This window comes from Geospiza fortis, unplaced genomic scaffold (assembly GCF_000277835.1).
Source record: "Geospiza fortis unplaced genomic scaffold, GeoFor_1.0 scaffold166, whole genome shotgun sequence".
NCBI lineage: Eukaryota > Metazoa > Chordata > Aves > Passeriformes > Thraupidae > Geospiza > Geospiza fortis.
The window spans coordinates 10,361,824-10,386,401 of NW_005054310.1; the positions used below are offsets into that span (position 1 = coordinate 10,361,824).

General features: G+C 38.0%; 1 protein-coding gene across 1 annotated transcript in view; it reads left to right on the forward strand.

Moving 5' to 3' along the window:
- Positions 1–21,641, forward strand: part of SCAF11 (SR-related CTD associated factor 11) — a 49,998-nt gene extending 28,357 nt beyond the window's left edge. The window contains exons 6-15 of the mRNA XM_014312386.2: positions 924–991; positions 1,586–1,641; positions 3,994–4,100; positions 5,033–5,122; positions 6,465–6,571; positions 10,338–12,833; positions 14,836–15,179; positions 17,611–17,829; positions 18,271–18,390; positions 18,759–21,641. Of these exons, the coding sequence (XP_014167861.1) occupies positions 924–991; positions 1,586–1,641; positions 3,994–4,100; positions 5,033–5,122; positions 6,465–6,571; positions 10,338–12,833; positions 14,836–15,179; positions 17,611–17,829; positions 18,271–18,390; positions 18,759–18,887 (3,736 nt within the window). The 3' untranslated portion in view covers positions 18,888–21,641. The remainder of the gene's footprint in view (positions 1–923; positions 992–1,585; positions 1,642–3,993; positions 4,101–5,032; positions 5,123–6,464; positions 6,572–10,337; positions 12,834–14,835; positions 15,180–17,610; positions 17,830–18,270; positions 18,391–18,758) is intronic.
- The last annotated feature ends 2,937 nt before the right edge of the window (positions 21,642–24,578 follow it).

Sequence of the window (24,578 nt, forward strand, 5' to 3'; positions counted from 1 at the left end):
ATTATTTTTATTTTAAAATATGTTAGTTTTCATGAGTGGTAGTTTAATTTTACTTTTATCATTGCTGTAATTCCCACTTAAATAGTTTAAATAGCAAGGAAGAAGTAAAGGGCAATGTATTTCTTGCATTGATCTCTGTGAAAGTAGCATTTTTCTAGCAATTGTGAAAAATTTTACATTCATTTGAAGTATAGCTACATCAAATTCTAACAATATAAATCTTTTTTGTTTCTCTAAACATACACTTTTCTTGCATGTTATCATAAGCACTGGTGATGTTCCTCTTCTGTAAAACATAGTTGTAGTCAAGAACTGATTTTATTCTAGTAAGCTTGAGAGGGAAAATTTCTGTTGTTAAATGGAAATAACATTTCTGTTTTAGTATACTTTGTCTTGTAACATTTGCTGCATTGTATAAAGGGAAGCTGAGGATTACACAGATGAATTTTGCTAAATAGTACTTATCTAAAGTCAGTGTTTATTGGAATGTATGAGAAATACAGACTTCTTGAAGTTTAATGTGAAGCAGACTTCATTACAGCAAAGATAACTGGAGGTAAATTACCTTTTTTAATTCATAAGAAAATAAGATTCACCATTCTGTATCAACACTTACTGATATTCTTAAAAGGAAGCAGGTTATAACATCTTTCACATGTTGCCATGAAATCAAACAAAACTGAGCATTCTGATTTAATACAGGATATTAACTTTTGTGTAAATTGGTTTTCTGTTTTTTTCAAAGCTGTTTGAAGTACTATGCCTTTTGAAATACAAAAGATGATATTCATGATGCAAGTTCAGGTTTTAATAGCAGTTAGAACTTGGTTTATGTGCAAAAAATAAAATTACCTTCAAACAGGAGAGGATTTTGTTTGCATGCCTAGAAACTGCTTTTTTAATGTCTTTTTTTGGTCTTGCAGAAGAGCTGTATGTCCAGACAGAGGGTCAGTAACAATAAAATTAAGCAGAATTGTGAAGAAAAAATACAGTAAGTTGGTATTTGCCAGAATTGCTGTGTTTTGTTAAGGAAGTCTAGAATATCTTTTCTTGATGGCCCAATTTAATTTTTAAAAATTGCTTACATTTGTATATAGTAGTAGAAATGTGGAACTTCTAGAGCAGAATTGCAGTATGTGAAACTCCTGTTCTTATATTACTGGAAAACTGCCTCTTCAATTTCAGTCACAACTCAAATGGATGTGGCTTCAGCCTCAAGTAATTTTCTGCATCAGGCAGCTGGGGAACAGCTAATGACTAGCTTTTATTCACAGATTTTTCTTGGAGAGAGTTCAAACACAAGCAACATTTAGCTGTGTTTTGAGGTTGCTCTTCTGAGGGGCTTATTCAATAAAAGTTGTTTGATAAGTCTGTAGATAACTTAGGAAATGAAGAAAATAACTGAAGAGGTAAAAACTGCTTGGTATCTAAAAAGCTATTGTAAAGGTGTGTGCATTTTCCTTTTACTCAGTTGTATGTAAACATTGTAAATGCACTCAAGATACACAACCTCCCATTGCATTAATGATTTTGATGAACAATCAAGAATATGCTGAAGATCAAAGTTTTGTTCCTTGTTCCACAGGTAATATTTTGCATGACAAACAAAACAAGAAAACTTTCTCTGTGAAGATAAACAAGGTTGGTTCTGATAAGGAAACATTTGTAAATGCTTTCTTTTATTAGAGCATTTTTAAGACTACTTTCCTGCCTTTTTTTGAGGTTAACTTCTATTTGTTAATTTAGGTATGATTCGAACATATTTTTGGTCTCTTTTTGTCTTGAAGTAATTAGAATATAGCCTGGTTATATGAGGTTCTTTCTCAGATTAAAATTAGTTTTATGGTGGTAAATATTTTCATTTAGATTAGACTATTACATTTTAAGATCCTGAACCCTGTTTTCATCCATCTCCTTTCATCCAAAGGCAGATGGTTTCATCTTCCTTTGGGAAGCTGTCAGCCAAGCACCATTATGTGAAGGTTTTCATTATTTTCAACAAAATATATAGATGTAACCAACCAAGTAATTTATGTGAATCTGACATAGACGTTATGGTTTGCATCAAATTGGGGTTTTTTAAATGTGAGATTTCTGTCAAGAAGGTTTCTGTTTCTAGGTTTCTTTTTTATGAATCTTAGCCTATAAACACAGGATCACCAGATGCCAGATTTATAAGGAGCTGTAAAGGCTCTCGTTTGATTTTACCATCCCTCCTTTCAAAAACACTTTGTGTCTCTGAGACAAAAGTTTTTGATCAGTGCTTTCTTACTCATAGTTGTACCTGTAAATGAATGTGCAAGAAAAAGTTTTAGGCCATAAATTTAATTCTGCAGTGCAAATGCCATGATTTGCCATCATTCTGTCTTACCTGAAGTTTGAATATTTGGAGGAAAGCTTGGTTAAAGTCCCTGTTCTGGCTACTGCTTTGTTTCATGTAGTATGGGGCACATCCTGTGTATTTTCAGCAGCTGATGGCCTGAATTGTAACTTCTGTCTGGTGCTCATTACACCATAGTTGTCAGGGATATTGTTAGCTCTAGTTTGCCCCTTCTAAGTCAGGTATTTGGAAATTTGGGTTCTGTTGCCCTGTAAACTTAAAGTACATTTCACTGCATTGAGGGGCTTTTGAACTGGAAAGATAGGGTTTAATGGTAGATCAGCCGCTCATGTGACTTCATGGCTGGGGAATGCTTTCATTTTTAGTTTTACTGTTTTATGGTGAAGTGTTTAATAGCATTAATGTCTTAAATAGCACCTGTAGCAAAAAAAAAGGGTGCATAAACAAAAGTAGAACCATTAAAAACCTTCAGGAGGAAGCATGAGACTCAATTATCCAAGAAATGTTCAAAATTTTAAAAAAAGCCATGATGTACTAGCAACTACTTCATAAGGATATTTGTGGAACATCTGGATAGCTCTTTTAATTGGAAGGAGAAAGGTTAATATTAAAAAATTATATTATTCTTAAAATAAAACTTAAACCCAACAGTTTTTTAGGCAAAACTTAAAATTTTTACACTGATAAAATAGAGAATTTTCCCTGCAGAAGCAGCTCTGTGTGCCAAAGTTTGATGGAGCATATGGATAATTTCTGCATATTGAGACATGTATTCTTATACATCCGACTTCAAAGTTTAGTTTTCATTTTTCTGAATTAAAATTACAGGAGTATTCTAAATTCCTGTTCTGAAATACCAGTCCTAGGGAATGAACAGGAAAGTTTTAGTCATATTTGAGGTGGTATGAGCCTGTTAGGTGCTGTGACAAAAATGGATCAGTGTAGGTATATATTAGTGTGGGAAGAGTATCTGGAGGACTGTTGATGGTTTGTTGTTGGGGTTTGGTTTTTCCCCTGCAGCCAGTGCAGTGCCCAGCAGCAGAGCTCCCTGCAAATGGCAGCAGCACACAGTGCATGGCGGGGCCTTGTTAGCAACGTAAATTGGTGGTGGTGCTGGTATCTTTTGAAATACAAAGTGGGTTCTGAGTGTTGTGCCTCTGTGTGAGGGCTCAGTAACTAGACACACTAGACAATCTTCATATTCCATAATCCTACCTGAGGGCAAAGGAGAATCCCAGCTACCCTCGTTAGGTTTTCTTGTTATTTGAAACAAAATATTTGGTGAATTGCTGTGCAGGGGTGTGAAGGTGCTTGAGCTGTACTTACTGTGGTGCATTAGGTAGCAGAATTGTGAAATAGTGAAGATCAGGCTTATTTATTCATAATGTCTGTGTGGAGTATGAAAGATTTTGCTTTATATAAAATATGAAGTTTATCTGCAAAGAGCAGTTGTTGAAAACTTAGAGACTGAATAGAGAAAATTTGTTCACTGTAACTGCAAATATCTACATATACCTATGGGGCTATTATGGTGTCTGCTTTTTATGAACTAAAGTCTTGCTGACCTAATTTAATTTCAGTGCATCTTCATGTATTTAGTGTTAATTATTTTATTTTGTGTGTCTTTAATTCATAATTTATTTTTTGTGTAGCCCAGAAGACAGACCTGCTGGAATGAGCGCATCAGAACTAATTTCTTCAGTACACTTCTGGCTGGTGGTAGCAGTGAAGAATCCTTTTTTAGCTGTAGAAATGACTGGTTAGTGTGTACTAGTGCTTCATATAAATTGATGGGTAACTGTATTGTAGATTCTTAACTTCCTTCTGCTCCTACCTGTATATATTCTGCCTTGAAATATTTTGAAGATTGGCAGAGTATTTATTCATTGATAAAGAGCAGTTAAAGGATAAACACAAACATTTTAATATGAGTACTGTTAAGGGCACGCCCCAATTTCTGTCATGTGTTCAGCATCAGAAGCACACACTTGAGTATTTTAATCTCATTGATTTCACAAGAGTTTTAATTTTAGTTCATGTTTAATTCCTTGCTGAATTGAAGCCTTGGATAGGAAAGGCTTAGCCCTGTTACTACAACAGCAGTTACCAAAAAAGTTAATGGTAAATATCCTGGTTTGTATCAGAAACAATCTTCTTTGTTGTTGCTCTTTGATTCCAAGAGGAATACTTTAAACATCCATGAAGCAATTTTGCATTAAGCATAATACTTAATTAAGCCGAGTACTTAAGAATGGGTGTATAAATAAATTGTTCATTGAATAGATGGAAGAAGAAGAACAGTCTAAAAGAATGTTATTTGGATAATATGGCCTAATTTAAAAAAAAAGTACTATGTATGTTTTTGACAGTCTGTAAAAGATGAACTTTTTGCCATGCATACAACAGAATTCATTAGTCAAGGATGCAAAGTTTCTCCATCCTTCAACACTCCAACAGACACATTTCATCTTCTGTTTTGCATTCCATCTGCTTTATTTATTTAGGACTTCTTTTGTGTTTGCTGAGACTGTGTTTTTCCTCTAAGCAATAACCAATGCATAGTTTAATCATGACTGTTGAAAGTTCTAATACAGTTAATTAAAGTAATTGGTAGGAGTAGTTACCAAAATACAAAATTATCATAGTGCAAAGTTACTTTTTATAACTTCTTGTACGAAATTTGTCTTTCAGTACAGAATTCACAGAAGTCAATTCAGGGATCAGGCAGAAGAGACAAGAACTGGAATTGTCCTGTTCATCTCTGATTGCTAGAGTTGAAAGGTCTGTGTTTTGGATTCGTAGTGGATCTTCATACTTCAAGTTTGGAGTTTGATTACTTCAAATTGGTCTTTAGATAGAATATTATTTTCATGAGACTAAATAGTGTTTGCATTTAACTTGTTAATTTTTTGTGTATTTGCTGCTTGGTGATTTTATGTTAATAGATTCTTTTTTGTATGTCTTAATACTTTTTTTGGTACTTGTGACAAGCACAGTAAGTCCACTGACTTGTGCATCTTAATATGTCACCTTTTCACAGAAATGTGAGTTTGAATATGTTTTCTATTTGGAAGCTAATATTCAATGAGCTTTTGAAATTATTTCTGTCCCTAGATATCAGACTATGCTTGCTTTAACATCAATCTGATTCTGATTCCCTGCAGCACCCTATACCCTACTTTCATGGGTTGGTTCTATCACTTTTTCTGTAATCATTTATAAAAAGATCCTGTTTGCATCTAAAAAGAGCTAACTGGAGTTGTATCAAGTGAAACAGAGAACATAAAATAATTCTATGGGTTTTTTGTCAGAGAGCAGATGTGTGTTAAAGCATGCCCTAAGGATATTTTTTGTGACTATAGAGCAGAACCATAAAAATAACTGATTTTGAAAGAACACAATAAGAAATTGGTTCTATGATCTTAATTTCATTACATATCTCTTTGTTCTTTGTGGTATTAAAAAAATATTAAAGTTGAAATTGCAAGTGAAGAGTTTTTAAATTATAATAAAAATTGCATCTAGGATTGAAATAATAAATTTATTACATTTGCATTTTCTTAGGAGAAGTTTCATTCCAACTCAGCGATAGTGCAGAAATTGTAGATCTGTAACTAAACTCTGGTTTTGCCCACGGTTTTCTAAGGGAGTCTGAATAAATATATATTTTTTTGCTTGTATGAAGAAGAAAATAAAAGGACTATATTCTAAATTCTCATTCTAAATTCTCATGTAGACTATTTCTCCTTTTTCTGCTGAAATGGTTGCTGTTCTGCTGAAGTACTAAAACAGCACTCATTCCCTTATTTCCAGTGCTATTACCTACTACTTTGGACTGGGCTATTGCTGTTCTGTGTTTGACTTTAAAGAAAGCCAGATGTATATTGCTTTAACATAACATACCTTGTTCAAACTGTTTTAATAGATTAGGCAGTAAAATAAATCTGAAATTAAATATGACAAGGAAAGTTTTGTTCACTGCCAGCTTTGTGTTTCTCTCCAGCTCTCATGAAGTTAAAGGGATTGTAGTTGCCTAATGTGTTTTGGTTTTGTGCATTGTTTCCAAGACTTGCTGCAAACAGCTAAAACAACTAATGTTACCGCTTTTGCTTTTACTTTGCAGTGCTCCTTTAATGTCTTGCGGAGTTGAAGCTGAGACCTTTCTTCTCACTTCTTCTGCAGTGGCTGGAAGAGTTCTTCCAACAAATATCAGGCCTTTGGAAAACTTTGGTAAACTTTTTTTTTGTAAGTTTTCTTTATAGCTCGTGTGGAGTATTGTTAAAATATGATTATCAGAAATCAAACAGAGTTAGTTACACTTAATGGGAAAAAAAATCTGTTTTGATGCAGTTTGGTACTATTTCAAAGTCAGCTACTTAATTTCTGAATTTGGAGTACAGAAAATAAATCATCCACCCCAAAGTTGGTATAACGTATTCTTTTGAAGATTAAATTAATAAGCATTTATGTAACTTAATTCCATTTCTAACGGCAACATTTTTTTCTGTTCATGCTCTTTCTTGCTCTTTCTTTGTTTCCCATTGTTTGAGGATAAATCTTATTTTGATACATTATGAATGGCATATTTCAGAGGTATATTGTGCAGTGTGAGGAACAAACCTTTCTAGCAGAGAAGAACATTAGTCAGGAAGCAGCGAAGTGTATGGATCTCTTTCAGTTTGCCTACAAGCTCTACAGGGCAAAACCTTGCAAAAGTGCTGGAGCTCCATGGTCTGTCAGGAAAGCAGCAGAAGACAAGACATGGAAGGAATTGCCTTCCTCCAGTTACTTTAACAGCCTCTGTCTTCATACTCAGCAAGAATGTAGTTTCTCTTCCAAAAAGCTGCACAAGTTCAAAGAAGTGGAAACAAAGGAGTTGTATTTTGTAAGGCTTGAGTTAATACCTTCTTTGAATTGGGAATCACACCATTTTCACTTGTCTGGTAGGCAGATAGGACAGATTTGGGTCTCCTGGCTTATGAAAATTGTGTGGAAATAAATTGCTGGAAGGAATTAAGTAGTAGAAGGATCATGAAAAATTTGCATTTATATTCTTTATTCTTTTTAAAGGTATGTATTTCACCTTCACATTTCCCAATGAAAAATGGATAGGCTGCTTCCTCAGGTCTCTGATGTTTGGCAGTGTAATGTAACTGATCCTTAATAATTTTGCTTCTAGTAATGTACATGTCAGCCTGTACCTCTTGACTTCTCTGTCTACTTTTCTATTTCTTTAGTCAAGCTGTTTTGTTAGGATGCACCAGAAGCATTAAAAAATTATATTTAGAACGAAATCTTGTCATTTGTCTTGATTAGAGTTTTGATACTTGTACTGTGGACAAAGATTGAATTATAAGATTAGTGCCAAAATGCTACAGTGTTTTAAGATTCAGAGTTTTAAGTCATCTTCACATTTTATTTAAATACTTTCTATTGATAAGGAGCATGCAGGAAGTGAGAGTCTTAAAATTTCCTAGTAAAACAAGGGGATGGTGAACATGAAGATGTCCCTTGAGGATTTTAGTCACATTCTGTTGAGTGAGTGTTCCTACCCCATTTCATTTTTATATAGCATCTGAGTAAAAGGACGACATGCATAAGAAAAGGTAAAGACAAAGGCAAAGAGAAATCTAATCTAAATATTGTTAGAGATGCACAGCAAGTATATATATATAAAAGGACACAGACTTTTTAAAAAGGTGACGAAAAGGAGAATGGAGAAAATAAATGCATTTTAAAAAAGATGCAGGCTGGTTCTTTAATTTCTTACTAAATTGTGCCTGAAACATCATAGCATAACCATTTTTTAATTTTCTTTTTACTCTTCTCTCAACTTCTGGTCTCACCTAAAGTATACAGTTTTGCAGCAGAGTAACAGCTGACACTGGCTTCCAGGGTTGTACAAGGAGGCATGCAAATATCAATGATGACCATGTAACTGTAGTGTCTGAATCATCCCTGTAGCTGCTGCAGTTTTAGTAGTCTGCTACCATTAAATAGTCTGTTGTACTAACTTGACCTGAAAACACTTTAGTGAATCTACGAATACCACTAAGATTTATGCTGGCATAATGCAGTTTTTGTGTGATTAAAATATTTTTCAGTAAAGAGTCAGTGAGCTGAAATGCCTTTTATTTGGTCCAAGTCCAAATCTTGTGAAGCTTTTCTGTTAAAGTTTTACAAGTAGTAGGGCATGCTAAAAAAGGGTTTGTGCTTCACATGTAGATTTTGAATGTGCTAGAAAAATAACTCGCCTTTTAATTCTGTCCAGATTCCCACATTCCACTGGTATTCTGCTGGAGGTTTTTTTTATTATTGCAAGATGATTTCTTCTCCCTTGAAGAAAATAATCACAGATATTGAAATTTGAAATGTCATGGAACATCTGACTTGGTTTCCTGGCTATTGTAATAGGTTTGAAGACATAATTAGTCTGAGACAGCCACCTGTTGCTAAGTGCTGCATAACCACTGTAAAGTCACTTTGTGACAAAATGATTGGTGAGACTGTTAGAGTAGATACCCAAAATAGTGTCAGTCACTTGAAATTCCTCTGAAGTTCTTTACCATCATGTTATTTTCTTTTAAATACATAGTACCTTCTATACAGTTGATGTTGGTTTTCATTTTCTCAAGTGATTATTTGATCATTGGACATGCAAGACCCAGAACCAGTCCATTTTTTTTTTCCATGTTCCAGCAAATTATTGTGTTTGCAAGGAAGGTCAGAGGATGTGATTGTAGTCCTGTGCTCTCTTAAAAGCTAGCAAGGTGGTTATGGAATTAATTCTCTTGAGATTATTGTTTGCATTTAATACAGTGATAGGTTTTTTTTGTTCTGCTAACAAAGTAATAAGTGGTAGAAAGAGGCTTTTTTGTAGTTACTTAGTTTTCTTATTCCAATCTTTCTTTTCTAAAATATGTTTGTGAATACATTAGCCAAATTTTTGCTGTAGCAGAAGCATGGGAAATAATGTGCAGAATTAAAATCACATGTTTGTGACCTGAGAGATTTATTGCAAAATCTATAGCAATTAATCTTTCTTAGTTTGCACTGTTCGTGTATGAAATTGAAGCCATGAAAGAATGCATTTTAACACCACATCCTTGATGCTTCCTGAAATCTACACAAAGTGTGAAACAAATTAATGGACATCCCAAGAAATTAATTTAGTTCGGAAGTATTATATTCAGGTATATTTTCTTAATTATCATTAATCTTTAATTCCTGAGCTGTCCACCAGAAGCTTTCATAGCTGACAGTGCAGTCTTCCCTGTGCAGTGAATATAACCTTCAGCTTCCCTACCAGGAATTTTGTTGAATGGTAGATGGCATGAAATAAATTAGTGCAGTATCAACACAAGAGCTGAGCTGCTTGCTAGGTGTGCCTTAGTCATTCTTCATAGGGCTTTGTTTTTTTAATGCACTGTAGGTGCTGCTGGCACCTTGGGTGTCTTGTGGCAGAGTTTAAGTTCAGTTTGCCCTATGAATAAGGGTGAAAAAGTTTGCACTATCATTGCTGTATCTGATCAATGGCTGCACATATGATCATCCACTGACGGCCACTGGAAAATGTCCCTTTCTCTAGTACTGTGCTCCATATCAGCATGCCTGTGTTATAGTGACAGGAACTCCTATATGCTAACACTGCTGTGTGGTTAATTCATTACTTTTCTAATAGCTCAAATGCTGGCTACCTTTGAGCAGCTGTTTCAATAAGTTTCACTGTGCATGCTATCACTGTCCATGTAGCCGTGCCAGTGCTGCTTCTAAACTGTGTGTTCAGATGTCTGATGTGTCACTTTACCTTGTTTCTGTTCTTTAAAACAACCAGTTTTCATTTCAAAAAGAAAAAAAGGTGTAGCAGTATTACATACTAAATCTTAAATTGTATTATTTGAGGATATCTGTTATGCTGCAGAAGGCCCTTTTTTGTTCTTAAATATGTTCAGATAAATGGTTATTATCAAATCCTAATGTCTTCTGTTTTTATTAGAATCTTTAGGCAAAGGATATGCTGTTGCATGTACCCAAGAAGGAGAAGAGAAAAAGGAAGCTTCTGGTTCATCTGGTACTAGAGGAAGTAGGAGGAAATCAGTTGCTACTACTCCTACAAGAAGGTCTGCACGAAACAGCAAAAACGAGGCTCTGACTCAGTCTCGGAGCTCCCCTCGATCAAGCAGTTCTGCTTGCGGTGCCCCTGAAAGCAATAACCCATCTCTGAATAAAACTCATTCAGAAGCAGAGAATGCTCCTCCAAAACGCAAGTCTAAAAGAGCAGTTAAACAACAAACACCTGCAGTTAAAAAGAAACTGAGAAGTTCTGCACGTTCTGAAAAATCACCCTGTGGCTCAGTGGAAGATGATGACAGTGCTGAGCCTGAAGCAGTCTTAACTTTAGATAAAGACCACCAGTCAGATAATGAAAGCAATAATGCAAGCCTCCCACAGAAGAATAATGTAGAAACAGAATCTGCTAATGGATTGGAAAGCTGTAGTGAGCATGCAGAAATTGAGGAAACTACAGGAGAATGTGACAGAGATGAGGACACTTCAGGCAATGCAGATGTTAGTTTTTCTCTCCAAGAACCCCCAGTACTAACTTCAGGAAGCGAAAGTCAAGAATTTAAAGTAAAAGATGTTACTGAAAAAAATGCAGATCTTGACAGTCAGGACAATTTTGAAAATACTCTTGAACAAGTGGAAACAGTAGCTAGTCCCAAAGATGATGTATGTGACCATGCAACTTCTGAAAAAGTAGATCAGACATCATGTAGTCCTCAAAAAGAATTAATGGAGAACACAGAAATTTTGACAAAAGTAGATCAACCCCTAGCTAGTCCAGAAAATGAATTGTTGGAACATTTGGAACCTCTGGGAAAAGATCAGCCATTGGAGAGCCCTGGCAGTGAATTGCCAGAGCATCCTGAAGCCATGGAAACAGGTAATTCTGAGACTGAACTAAAACCAGTAGGAGACTCTGCAAATGCAAAACCTGTTCAAGATGAAGAACCAGATGCATTAATACACAGTATTTCTAGGGACAGTACTTCAGAACAGCCCTTAAAAGAGAACACCATTTCAGAAAGTGAAGAGGGTGGAACCTCAGAGTCTCCCCCAGTAAATGCTGAACATAAACATTTTGGTGAAGATAACAATGAAATGATACCAATGGATTGTGACTCATTTTGCAGTGACCAGAATGAACCTAAGATTGAGCAGTTAGTACCACCTGAAAGTACAGAGCAAGGAGAAGTGAACTTACAGTGTGATGTGGGAAACTCTCTGTCAGGTTCTGATGAAAAAGATGAAACTGTTCCTCAAGCAAGAGAGTCCCAGCCAGAGCTCAAAAAAGAGAAAAAGGCTCGAACTAGAAGATCTAGATTTCACTCTCCATCAACAACTTGGTCTCCTTCTGGGAGAGAGGGCAGGAAATCTCAATCACCATCCCCTAAAAGGGAGACAGCTGGAGACAGGAGCTCACGATCACCCAAGAAGGTAGTTGTGAAAGAGGGAAGGAGATCCTTATCTTGTTCTCCAAAGAGAGACACACTCAGAGATGAGAAAAAACCACCATCTCAATCTCCCAAAAGGGAAACTGTTAGGGAAAGCAGGAGATCATCCTCTCGATCACGAACTAAGGATTCATCTCCAAGGCGAAAATCTAGGTCTCGAAGCAGTGATAGAGATAATCAAAGAAGAGAACGTGACAGAGAAAGACGAAACAGGAGGTGGTCTAGGTCACGGTCACGCTCTAGATCAAGATCACGATCTAGGACTAGAAATAAAGGTTCTTCATTCAATAGAAATGAGAGGGAAAGTCATTCACCTCGATGGAAAGACAGATGGGCAAATGACAGCTGGAGAAGTCCCAGAGGAAATGATCGATACAGGAGAAATGATCAAGAGAAACAGAATGAAAATCTTAAAAAAGAGAAGGACAATAATACAGAAAAAAGCAATGATGATCAGTGTTCTTCAGACAAGCAGAGGAATGATTGTCCAGACTGGGTAATGGAAAGGATAAACTCTGTTCCTGAAGCCAGGAACAGAGAGAGAGAGAAACCACATTGGGAAGAGGGCAGGCATGATAATGCAGGACAGTCTTGGAATAAAAACTTTGGTTCGGGTTGGATTCCGAATCGAGGGAGAGGTCAGCGTGGCCGAGGTGGCCGTGGCCGAGGTGGTTTCGTGTATGGAGACCAGAGTGAAAGTCACTGGCAAAACAGAAAACCTCTCTCAGGGAACTCAGATGGTTCTGGGAATGAAGCTTCGAGGTTCTCGGAACAGCAGCCATGCAAGCGTAAGAATGAACAAGAGTTTTCATTCGATACACCCGCTGACAGGTCTGGGTGGACATCTGCGTCCAGCTGGGCTGTGAGGAAGACTTTACCTGCTGATGTGCAGAATTATTATTCGAGAAGGGGACGCAATTCATCAAGCCCACAGTCTGGATGGGGAATGAGACAAGAAGAGGAGACACCTGAACAAGGTATTAATGTATTTGAATAATGATAGCTTATTCACAGATGCAGTAGCTGAGCAAAATCCTGTCACATTGTCCTGTAATCTGATCTGCTGATAAGTTCTTTAAAAAATTATTATTTTGGGTGAATCCATACTCTTTTTGCAATATGGAGCGGTAAAGGTGCAGTTTGGTGATTTCTTGTATTTTGATGGCTTCTTAGTTTTGCGTAAAGCCCAGGTTCAGGTTTAAGGACTGTGCATCTGAAGAGTGCTGCTGAAGTAAATTGATTTGGCTGAAGAGAAAGCATATCTTCATAGTTACTTTTAGCATCTGTACAACTTTAAAAAGGCTAATTTGTTTCAAAAAGACATGAATTTTCCTGTGCAGACCCACATGGCAGATTTTAGAGATGACCAAGCAACATGTTGATGTTTATCTTGCTACTACATAAGTATAGTCCTGTTTAAATGCTTTAAAAAAATCTAGGGTAATTTATAAATACAAAACCAGTGCCTTTACTGTATTTCAGTTTTAAAATTCCTCCAAAATGTTAAAATAAGTCTAAATCAGTTTTGGAGGGGTTTTTACATCTAAAAGACAGCTGCCCTCACAGAAATAAACTTTTTGGTAGAAAGTAAGTCAACTGAACTGTGAATGAGATTGATTCGGAATAGTTAAGAAGTCATCCACAGATTATTAATGCCCTGATTAATAGTCTTTAAAGATAGATGTGAATTGACTTCAAGAACTATGAAATCCATTTCTGAAGACACTGAAAACTTGCACTCTTGCACTCTCTCCTTGTTTTGCCTTTCATTTTTATCCATTTTCATCCCATATGCAAGCAGCCTTCTCCCTCTTGTGAGAGATAACTGCATCAGTGCCTTCCTAGTTTTGAGGCAACATTGTCACCCTTCTATCTGCTGCAGGGAAAGCTTACCAAACCTGTAACTGAAAGCGTTTTGTGATTCAAAGACTTTCTCATGTAGTTCAGGAGCAGTCATGCTATTATTCACTTTTACAAGCTGAGAATAGTACAACAATCTCTGATAACTGGATAAAACAGGCTAGGTTGCCATCATGACATGGTCCTCCAGGGCAACCTGCTTTTGCTGACCCTGCTTGAGCAGGGAGGCTGGACCAGAGAGTCTCAATAGGTCACTTCCAACCTTAGTGATTCTGTTATCCCATTATCTTTACAAATGAGGATTTGGGCTGACGTATAAGGCCTTAGATTGCAATCCCTGTGACTTAGATGACAGAGTTCCTCAAGGAAGGGATTCTAAGGAAGGACATCTAAATTGCAGCATATCAATAATTTCTCCAAACTAATTTATTGACTTCTGGAAGGCTTGGTGCTTGTGTCTAGATTTTAACTTTTTGGCTTCTGTTGAAGAGAAGATGGGATATCAAAGTAATTCATTTAAGAAGTGCTACCTGCTACCCCAAGAGGTTATTTTTACTTCTGGGTTTTACCTGTTCTACCATGATGGGGTTTTTGAACAACTCTTTCTGAATATGAATATCTGTTAAATGATTTGAGGATGACTTATTGCTCAGTGTGAAAAATCCCAGCAGAGTATTTCTGTAATTACCAGAAGAGTACAGAGAGTGTGTGTGAATCAGAAGCAGAGACTTGCTGGTGTGGTAATGTGTGACTAAGCTTCTGCAATTGCAGAAGGTAAATTTACTGGGTAAATTATGTTGTCTTCCTGCTCTTTGGTGAAAAATTGCAGTTTCATTGTGATGAAATAATTTATTGGATTTGTTATGGGAGCAAGTATAGAAAACAAATTCAAAATGCAGGCTTTCACAGTAACCTACATTTTTTTAAACTTGGAAAATAGCATTTGGTTTCATGGCATGTGTGGTGGTGAGTGCTGCGCGAACTCTTGAAAATACTCAGATTATAGAAAGCTTTTTGATAATCCATCCTTAATTAAGAGTATAGACACCTGGCTCCCATTTTGCTTTATGAAGTACAGAATTTCTTCTTGATATCCTGTCTGTTTTTTTGTTTTGGCAGATCCAAACCTCAAAGACCAAGGCAACCAGCAAAATGACGGTTCTCAGTTACCAATAAATATGATGCAACAACAAATGAATGTAATGCCACCAGTGAATGCACAGCACCAACCTATGAATATCTTCCCGTATCCAGTGGGTGTCCATCCTCCCTTGATGAATATGCAACGAAATCCTTTCAACATCCACCCTCCAATGGCCATGCATCTCCCTACCGGAGTGCCTCTCATACAGGTAGCTGCTCCCACAAATATTTCTCAGGGATTACCTCCGCCTCCACCTCCACCCCCACCATCTCAACAAGTCAACTACATTGCTTCACAGCAAGATGGAAAACAATTGCAGGTATGCTTTATCAGAAGCCATCAGGCAAGAACAGTGGTGAAGTATTACCAGTTAAGGATTCTTTATCTTGAATACCATAAATTTATACTTGCAGTTTCTTTCTCTCTTGCCTGTTTTCTTCCACCCTGCACCAAATTTGAAGCATGAGCATATGGGTTGTAGCTTTTAAAAAAAACAACATACAGCATCACAACCAGGTTTCTTTGGTAATGAAACACTGAAAAATTTCATCAGTGTTGTCCATTATCTTTTTTATCTTAGAAGTGACCTGCTTCCAAAACTAAATCTTCCCCTTTCAAACCTGATTTTTAAGCATTTTAGGAAATGCTTGAATACCGTTTCAGCAGCATGTAGGAAGTGATCTAAACTTCTGTGTTGCAATTCTCATCCCATGGGGGGTCTATCAACAGAGAAAAATTGCCAAGTGCTACATGGCACCCATTTGTTCCACACTTCCATTCTCCAGCTGTCACCATCTCAGTAGCTTCCCCACACACACATTTTTTATTCTGTTTAATCTTTTGAGCCTTTTTATTAATAATTTCTGAGATCTCTTTGGTGTTTTTTACTTCTACCTTCTTACCCAATTCTCCTGGTTTTGCATGCCCTGTTTGAGACCTAACTCCCACTTTATTTCTTCAGTTTCAAAAAGACTCTGCTATGCTTAGGGCAGGTCAGGCCATATTTTTATGACTCTCAAGATATCTGTAAAACAGCTCTTATGTATGTGAGCTCCTCCTGTAGCTGGCTGTTTATATTAAGAGCTTTTGTATCAAGGAAAAAATATGAACAACTTGGAGGAGAACCCATGGCCCTGCAAGAAAGTGTAATACTGCATTTATGATAAGTGAAGAGCTCTTCAGGAGTTGACTGGGGTTTGTGCCTTTCTTTTGCTGCTGCCTGTTCTAACCTAAAGCACTTTCCGCTACATTCCAGGTTGAAAAAGTGAGCAAATGATTTCTAACCCTCCGTTTTCATGCATCATCTGTAAAGATCTGAAGTGAACTGATAAATGGCCTACATTATTCTCACTTTTCACTGTTGTAATATGTTTATAGCCATTAACTTAGAACAAGGAGAGTTGAGTTCTGTGGGAAATACTGAGTGGGGTTACAGGCCATATGAAATAACTCAATACACTGCAAAGTAAACCAGCAAGGTACTGCTGGAACTAAAATGCTGGTAGATTGCTTGTTGATTTAATTAATGCCTCTTGTCTTAATTAAAATATTTTCACAATTGGAAATCCAGTAGATTTAACCTCCAAAAATGTAAGAAGTCACAACATAGGCTTCAAACTTCTGAAATGAATATCTAGTGCAGCAATAAATAAATTCCAGTAAAGATTGTGTATTGCTGCAAAATGCAGTTACCTGTTGTAAAGCCCATGTTACACTTACCTGCTCTTACCTGCTTTTGTGGACTGGTGTCCATGAGCCTGAATGCTCTTGCAGCTGCTGCTGCTTTTTCTTTGAGCTTTCATTCAACAACCCCTCAGTGGTAGCACAATAGAAATGACTGAATACTGCAGGACACCACCTGTCCTTCCTGTTGAAAGGAAAATGAAGAGAGCCCACTGGTGAGCGTTAGCATGCTGATTATAGCAGCTCCATTTCTGTGTCCTTTCCAAAGAGCTCAGATTCCTGTTTCATTATTTTCCATCTAGATAAATGCAGATGTGTAAAGAGTAATGGTGATGACCTGCAAAAAAGCAGCGTTTAGTGTAGCCTGCCAGAAACATGCCAGGAGGATGTTCTGGGCTTTTGCTAAAAATGGCCTCTATCTGAAGTCTGAGAGCTACTTAATTTCTCAGTTCCAAAGTATGTATAGTGCCTTTTGGTGATGTTTAGAAATGGCCAGAAAATGGCTTTTCCTGAAAAACAGATCCTGGTACTTCAGCCAGCGTTTCATCTCTTGCCTGTGTATTTATATTTGCAAGTTCAAGCTGATAACAAACATGAAAATAGATGTTTTCAAAGCAGCATCATTATGATGCAGGAATGCAAGTGTGGCTTTGGGTGATACCTTTTGCAGGTGTGTTTAGGTGCTGATTTTTTTTAGAAAATGTCTACTTATCATAGCCTTGTTTTGTAAATCAGATTGATTCTGCAGCCATAAACTTACTCCCCTTGTACGAACACCCTCCATGCCTGTTTGCAGGGTATTTTATTACTGGGATCAGAGCTAGAAAATGGCAGCCATTGTGGTGACATGGAAGATGCTTTACTTTTGAAGCTTTTCTTTTTGTTTTTTTCTTTGAGTCAATCTAATGTAATGTGTGTACCTTTCATAATAATGGGCAGTGTGGAAGTTAGGTAATGAACCAAAGCATGCAGTATTTGTTCTCGTTCTAGAGCAGCTGAGACTCCTAGAAAGGCACATTGCCATATAGAAGAATGATGTATTAACTACTGATAACTTTTTAAAACAGGGTATTCCAAATGCTTCTCATGTAAGTAACAGCATGAGTGCTCCAGCTTTGCCTGCTCCAGCAGCAGTCCTGGGAAAGGTGGGAACAGTTCAGGGACCAAATTCGGGTAATGCAACGTCATCAGGTCACATGAAGAGCTCTAATGCAGCTGTAAAACCAGGAGAAAACAAAGCAAGTGTAACAGTGGAAGCCAGTGCAGATAGCTCGAAGAAGGACCAGGCAAGTTCAAAGTTCAGCATATATTTTATATACACTGTTTATATATTTACATTAAAACATATAAAATTTAATTTTTATATAAATGCATTTTGATGTACTAAAATATAGCAAGTTATGACAATAACCCCTCAGTGTAATATACTCCATACCATCATGTATGTAATATTTTTGTGGCCGTCATAGGACACAGATTAGCCTCTGACTCTTTTTAATGTAGTCTTCTTTAAAGCAGCACTATTATAAATATCACTTGAATTGCTATGGGAAAATGTTCTGTGCTTAGCAGAGCACAGGCAGCTCCCATGAGAGCTGAAATATGTGTTTGGGGGGGGGTGGTTTTCTAATCTTCTGTAGCAACCTTTTTCCTGTAAAGTTTTAACTTGTGATTGATAAAGATACATAGGCAGTGAAATATAACTCTCAAGTTTGTTTTCTCTTCAGAAATTGTTAATTCAAGAAAAAGCAGCACAAGAGGTCAAGCTGGCGATCAAACCTTTCTACCAAAACAAAGATATCACCAAGGAGGAATACAAAGAAATTGTGCGGAAAGCTGTAGATAAAGTAAGTGGGTCCAGTAATCCAAGCTGCACGCATTTCACCTTGGGACAAGCTTTGGGGTGGGTTTCTCGTTTTTGTGGGAACAGCTCATAGGTGCTGGAAAGGGGCAAGAGGTAGAAGCAAAAATACCTTTCTTCTTTCTCCATTCACAAGAGCTTTCTTTGGCTTCTCAGAACAGAACGTGGTTGTTGTGTGTAAGAATTGAATGGGAATTCAGAAGTATTTAGGGAGCAATTGGAAAGTATTAGGAGTTTTAAAATATGTTTTGCCTGGGATGGAAGAATCAGAAGTGTCAGGAAATAAATGAATAGTGTGGGACTGGCAAATCAATGGAAATGTTTCAAACGTTTTTGTTCTTTAAACTGTTGCAGGTTTGTCATAGCAAGAGTGGAGAAGTTAATTCTGCAAAAGTGGCAAATCTAGTGAAAGCGTATGTAGACAAATACAAGCATTCACGGAAGAAAAATCCTGAAGAGGCAGTCTCCTGTGAAAGGAAATAGAATATGGTTTCATTTTTTAGTTCTATTCTATCTGCAAAGTGCAATTTCAATGTGAACTGTTAACTGAAAATTGTACATGACAGTGATTTGAATTTGGTTTTGATAAAACTATTTTTCAAGGTAGTGTATGATGTTTTGTTCTAAAGAAATATAGATCTGCAGGGCAACTTCTTTATTCCTTTTTAAAAACAGATTTCTAAAAAGAATAAAGGTGTAAAGAAGAATCATTAGGAATGTATGGTTGTGTGGATACTTAGATGTACAGCATTTTGACTTGAATAAGAGAGTGCATTAACTTAGAAACTTCGAGTACATTGGGTTTTGAACAGGTATGTACAGTACATGTGATCAGCCAGATTAAAGTAAAATTTTTCTTTTGATTGCTCCCTAATTATAGCAAAGATGAAATAATTAATTGCCTTGACAAATATTTCTAGTGTTAAGTGGACAGGCTGAATGCAGGCATCACAATGTGTATATTAAAAAAGCACATAGAGTTGTCTGAACACAACTGTTTAGATTTCAAAAAGAAAAGTCGTAAACAGTAAAATGTGGTGCCCAAAAGCATGGGTGCTGCACAGCTGTTGTAACACCAAATAAAAATTATGCTGCTTGGTATTGTTTGTGATGTTTTTTAATTTGTTTCAAGATAGTGGGATAACTTGAATAATTTTTATGTGTTGAAAGCCCTCAGTCACCACACGTTGATAACCTCAGATTAGGTTATGCCCTTAGGCTAGCAGGAAATTAGTGTACCAAAGCTAGATGTTCAGAAACAGAAAAGTTTTCTCTTCAAGTAAAATTAAGAAAGCTGGAATTTATTGTTAGGTTCCCAGTTGACCAGAGACTGCCAGTTGTGCCAATCTCAGCTGCATAATAATTTTCTCCATTAATTAGGGACTGTGGCATAAATCACCAGATTGGTATTGGTGAGCCCATGCCATTGGAAGCCAAGTGTCTTCCTCCTTCCCTGAGCACTGGAGACAGGTTATTAGAGATACCACAAGCATTCTAAAAACAGCTGTCAGGTCACTGGATGTGCCTGGGGAAAGCTTACAGCTCAGGTAAAACCAATTTTACTGAGGCAGCAGCAGGGAGGGTTGCTGGAATACTGTGATCACCCTGTGCTCCTTAGCAAAAGAACAGCTTGAGATCCTTCTCCAAGGAGCCTTACTCTGATTTGTTCCCTTACTCTTACACAGTGCTGTTAAAATCTCATCACTAACCCTCCAGTCCTGTTGTGCCGTAACAGCCTTTGGTGTTGGATCAGCGTGGCTTCTGCTCCAGCCCAAAGCCTTCTGGCTCAGAAGCAGGAATAAAACATTTTAACAGAAAGTATCAGCTGAGATTTCTGAGGAATGATCTCTTTGTAGCCAGGAGTTCCCAAATTACCTGGTTTTGGCAGAAAACAGTCTTACCTTTTAAGTAACTTTTGCAGAAGCCTAAGGATGACATAAGGGATATTCACCCGTGTACACGTGTGGTGTAGAGACAGAGGTGTAAAAGCATGATGTTTGTCACAACAGTTGATTGCTTGGTTTTAACTGTAACTTTCTGCAGACTTAATGAAGAATTTGACTGTCTATATTTATTTTTGTGTGCCTAAATACAAATGCTATGTAAATTAGAAACAGATATAATACATTTTCTACAGTCAAGTCAGGTTTTAGGCTTTTCAATATACTCAGTTTTACACTATGATAGCAATTTGTAAGATCTCTTGAATTATTTTAAGCTAAAATTGGTTAGCACTTTTTGAAAAATGTAGCAAATTGCTATGTGTATCCTGGTTTATCACGCCATGCGTACTTTATTACATTTTCCTTCTCTGAATTTTTGGATTTTAATCACTTTTATATCTTTTTCTAGTCTATACAGTTGAGCCTTGCTATAAAGCTCCTTTCAGGAGTCAGATAAATATTTCAAGGGGTTTTTTTCCTCTTTTGGAAGAGAGGTGGAAATTGGGAGAGGTGGGAAGAAACAAGGGAGGATTTGAACTGGGAGAAGGGAGGGGTGATTGGTTTCTTGTTTTGCAGCTCCTGGGTGGAAGAGAAGCTGTCACTGGCTTCCACGTTCTTGGGGCAGTGACTATAGTGATGCTCCACTGTATTTCAAAACCTAGTGAAGAATACCAAATAGAGTAGCATGTGATCAGTAACTTTATTTTTTACAATTAAATACTTCAGAATTTATCAGAAAATACGCAGTTTGTTACAATTTCTATGTTGAATTAAAGAAATGCATTGCCTTAATCTGTAGACTCTGTTCCTGTTACTGCTGAAAAGCAGTGAGGTCTCTGCTGGTCTCTGCATGAGAAGGGGAGTTCGGCAACCTCGGAGTCCTGGTTGTGTTCCAGTAGGATGAAAGGTGTAATTCTATTTATTGAAACACCTTCTACTGAAACCTCCCAACATGCACCACCTGAGAGCAGAGGTGGGGAGCTGAGCCCCCTTGCTGCCTCCAGGGTAGTGGTGATTCCTTCAATCCAAACTACCCTGGGGGAAACAATTACAAAAGTGTACCTTCTGTGAACTTATGCAAATCAAAAGGGTTTCCCTTGCACCCCTTCCCCTTTCTCACTGTGCATGCTGCTTGAATGTCTCATCCTAAGGATATACCTTTACAAGCACAGTGGCTGTCCAAAGCCCACAGTACTGTGTATGTAGGCTGGAGTGCTGTCTACTGAAAAAAAATAGTCTAAAATTTAGTTTTGTGTAGTGTTTAACAGTTTCTAATAAATTCTTTTCTCTCAGCTGGCATTGTTTGGTTTTAAATGACTCTGGCTCAAGTGGTGTGGTTTGGAAAGCAAGGTAGCTCCTGTTCCTTCTGTGCACATGCACTTATCTTGTTCTGTGTTGTCTGGGTGCCCCCTCCTTTACATCTCATTTGTTTTAAGTTAGCCTTCACCTTGCCTTGCCCTTCTGCAGGTGCTCCAAGCTAGAAAAAAACAAATGCAGATGGCAAAGAGCCCATTCACCCGGGACTTGAACAACATGGAGGGGTTCAGGGCGGGAGTGGAATACTGCTCTGGGAAGCAAACAGGGCAGGAGTCAAACCCTGGGCGTGCCCTAAGAACAAATACCATACCACAGAAGCAGGGAGCAGCTTCACTGAAATACCCTCGGGAACAAAATTCCAGGCATCCCTTTGCTTCCAGAGTTACCTCCACTGTACCTTCATGAGGTAGCTCCATAGGTAAGATTGGCACAGGCGTAAGAGTTACAGTTCAGGAGCTATGCTGGGAACATTTTTCATTGTTACTACACCTTACAATATTCACATTGGACAGTAAGGACAATAAAGTGTATCACTAATTTCAGTAATTGAAGAGTACTAATTATAACTAATTTACTAATAGTACTAATTATTACTAATGGAGTATCTATGGGGTTTTTTAAAAGTTTTTAATCACTAGGTTGGTAAGAAAACCACTAATAGCACAAGTAACAACTTGTATAGAAGGAGATGAAGCTCTGGAAAAGCACAGGCGGGGGTCTGGAACTTCACTTGACACTTCCAATATCACTCACAACTCCCAGACTCACCCACCAACAATAAAGCTCGACCTGATTTTCATTGCCTTGCACTGTGCAGTAAAGTACAGGGGTTGACAGCAATAAAGTCAATGCCCATTACACATGGTAAACATGCAAACCCAGAGTGTAATCCAACACAAACTACTGCAGGAGCCAAACACATGAGATTTTGGCAGCAGGTTGTCATATAATTAGTCCTGAAGTTTTGAAGGAATTTAAAACCCACTGAGTATTATAAGGAGTATCAATCAAAAATAGCCAGGCATTTCTTGATCTTTTGGTGCAGTAGCAAGCATTATGACAGAAAATAAATCATGGAAGTCAGAGTTCACTGTAAATTCCAGAGTCCTTTACCAAAATTCAGGGATTTTGAGGACTAGGAATGCAGCTTATACATGGTCTTGTGTCAAGGCCTGAACCTGGAATGGCAGGGCTTTTCCTAGAGGACTATTTAAACAAACATTTCTAATAACAATATAGCAATACCTGGTACAGGTACAGGGGCAATAGAACACACACCCTACAGTGCAGGCACTGCGGTTACATGGGTCAGGGTGAGCATTCCATCCCTGATGTGCTGTGGGTCAGCTACGAGGTTAGTTGCAGCTCAGTTGCCTCAAACTTCACAGGAGCCCACTAAGGCCAGCAGGAAAACTGGAATGAGGGTGCAAACCCATGTCCCCTTCAAAGGTCAGGACAACCAGACACTGGTGTAAAAGAAAAATTTACTGTTGGCCAGGACAGCAATGTTCCTGTGGACATGCAGGCTCAAAACCCTCAAAGAACAAAACCTACATTTCCACTCAGATTGCAGTTTGCAGGAAATCCACCTCAGACCAGCCGTCCAACAGCCACCCAACATCACAACACGAGACAGCCTTTACCATGGTTCACCTTTATGAGATTTTTGTTATTCTAATATTGTATTTCTATTCACATGCAGTAAATCAGCTTTTTTCAAAGGTATGGGCTCAGATTTATTTCTGGTTATCTTACCACAGACAGGGAGAAGCCAAGATCCAAGTGATGGTTCTGATACAAACAGGTGAAAACCAGCAGGCTTCTAAAACCAAGATGCCTTTGAACTAGTGATAATTTAAGAAGATACTGCCATCCCACCACAAACTGGTGATAACTTTACTCATTAGAGTCAGCCTTGAATTGTCTGCCACTTGAAAATAATTCATGAATTCAAACCCCTCTGTGAAATCCCCCACGTTAATTCCCTTAGGGGAACCACTGTGCTAGTTTTGCATTAATTGATATTGGGTGAGGAGGGAAGAAATTAATGAACCAAAACCAGCTCCAGGCAGCTGCTGTCGCCCTGCAGAGCTGCAGCCCACGTGCTGCAGGTGCAGCTTCTGCCACACAGAACACTGAGCAACCTTTTGGCTCCCTCAGCTCCTGCCCCTGCCACGTTCTGCAGCCTGCACACACATCCCCTGGTCCAGCAAGCCAAGGGACATCAGCCACGGAGCTCTCTGCGCCCACTCATGCAAGGAATGTCCAACAGCCCAGTAACTACCTGGTGGAAAAGGTGGAGGAGGGAGGAAGCACAATGGGATGAGTATGTGTGTCTGCAGCTGTTGCACATCAGCAGATCCTGGGCCATGATGGGAACTGAACTCACACCTCACCACATGCTCGGGGCTTCTCCCTCCAGGTTACCCCCCTTTGAAACTAGCAAGAAAAAATGAGAACAGAGTATTTGTAGTAGTAATAAAACGGTTCAAATCCAGGAGATGCTTTGCCCCAAAGTGTAGGCAGGCAGGCAGTAATGAACACCAAGGGCTGTGCAGTTCTGCCCTACCATCGTGCTCTACACAGGGAACACCAGGAACTGCATCATGCAGCACAGCTGAGCATAAAGGAATGGAAATAAAGGGCTGATCTAGAGGTGATCAACTGCAGCACATTTCCTCCTTCCAAGCAAGGGTGCTGCAATAGCTTTCAGTGGAGTTGGACCATAGGCCCACAAAGTGCTGTGTTACTGAGCTGACAGCTTCACAACTCCTAGAGGATTCAGGCTGATGATTGAGGAATAATGTTTACTTCAGCAAGAGATGCTTTCAGCATCCTTACCATGCTGCAAAACACTTTGAAGGAAGAAATGTAACTGTGCATACAAGAGAATTCCTCATTTAAAAAATACAGC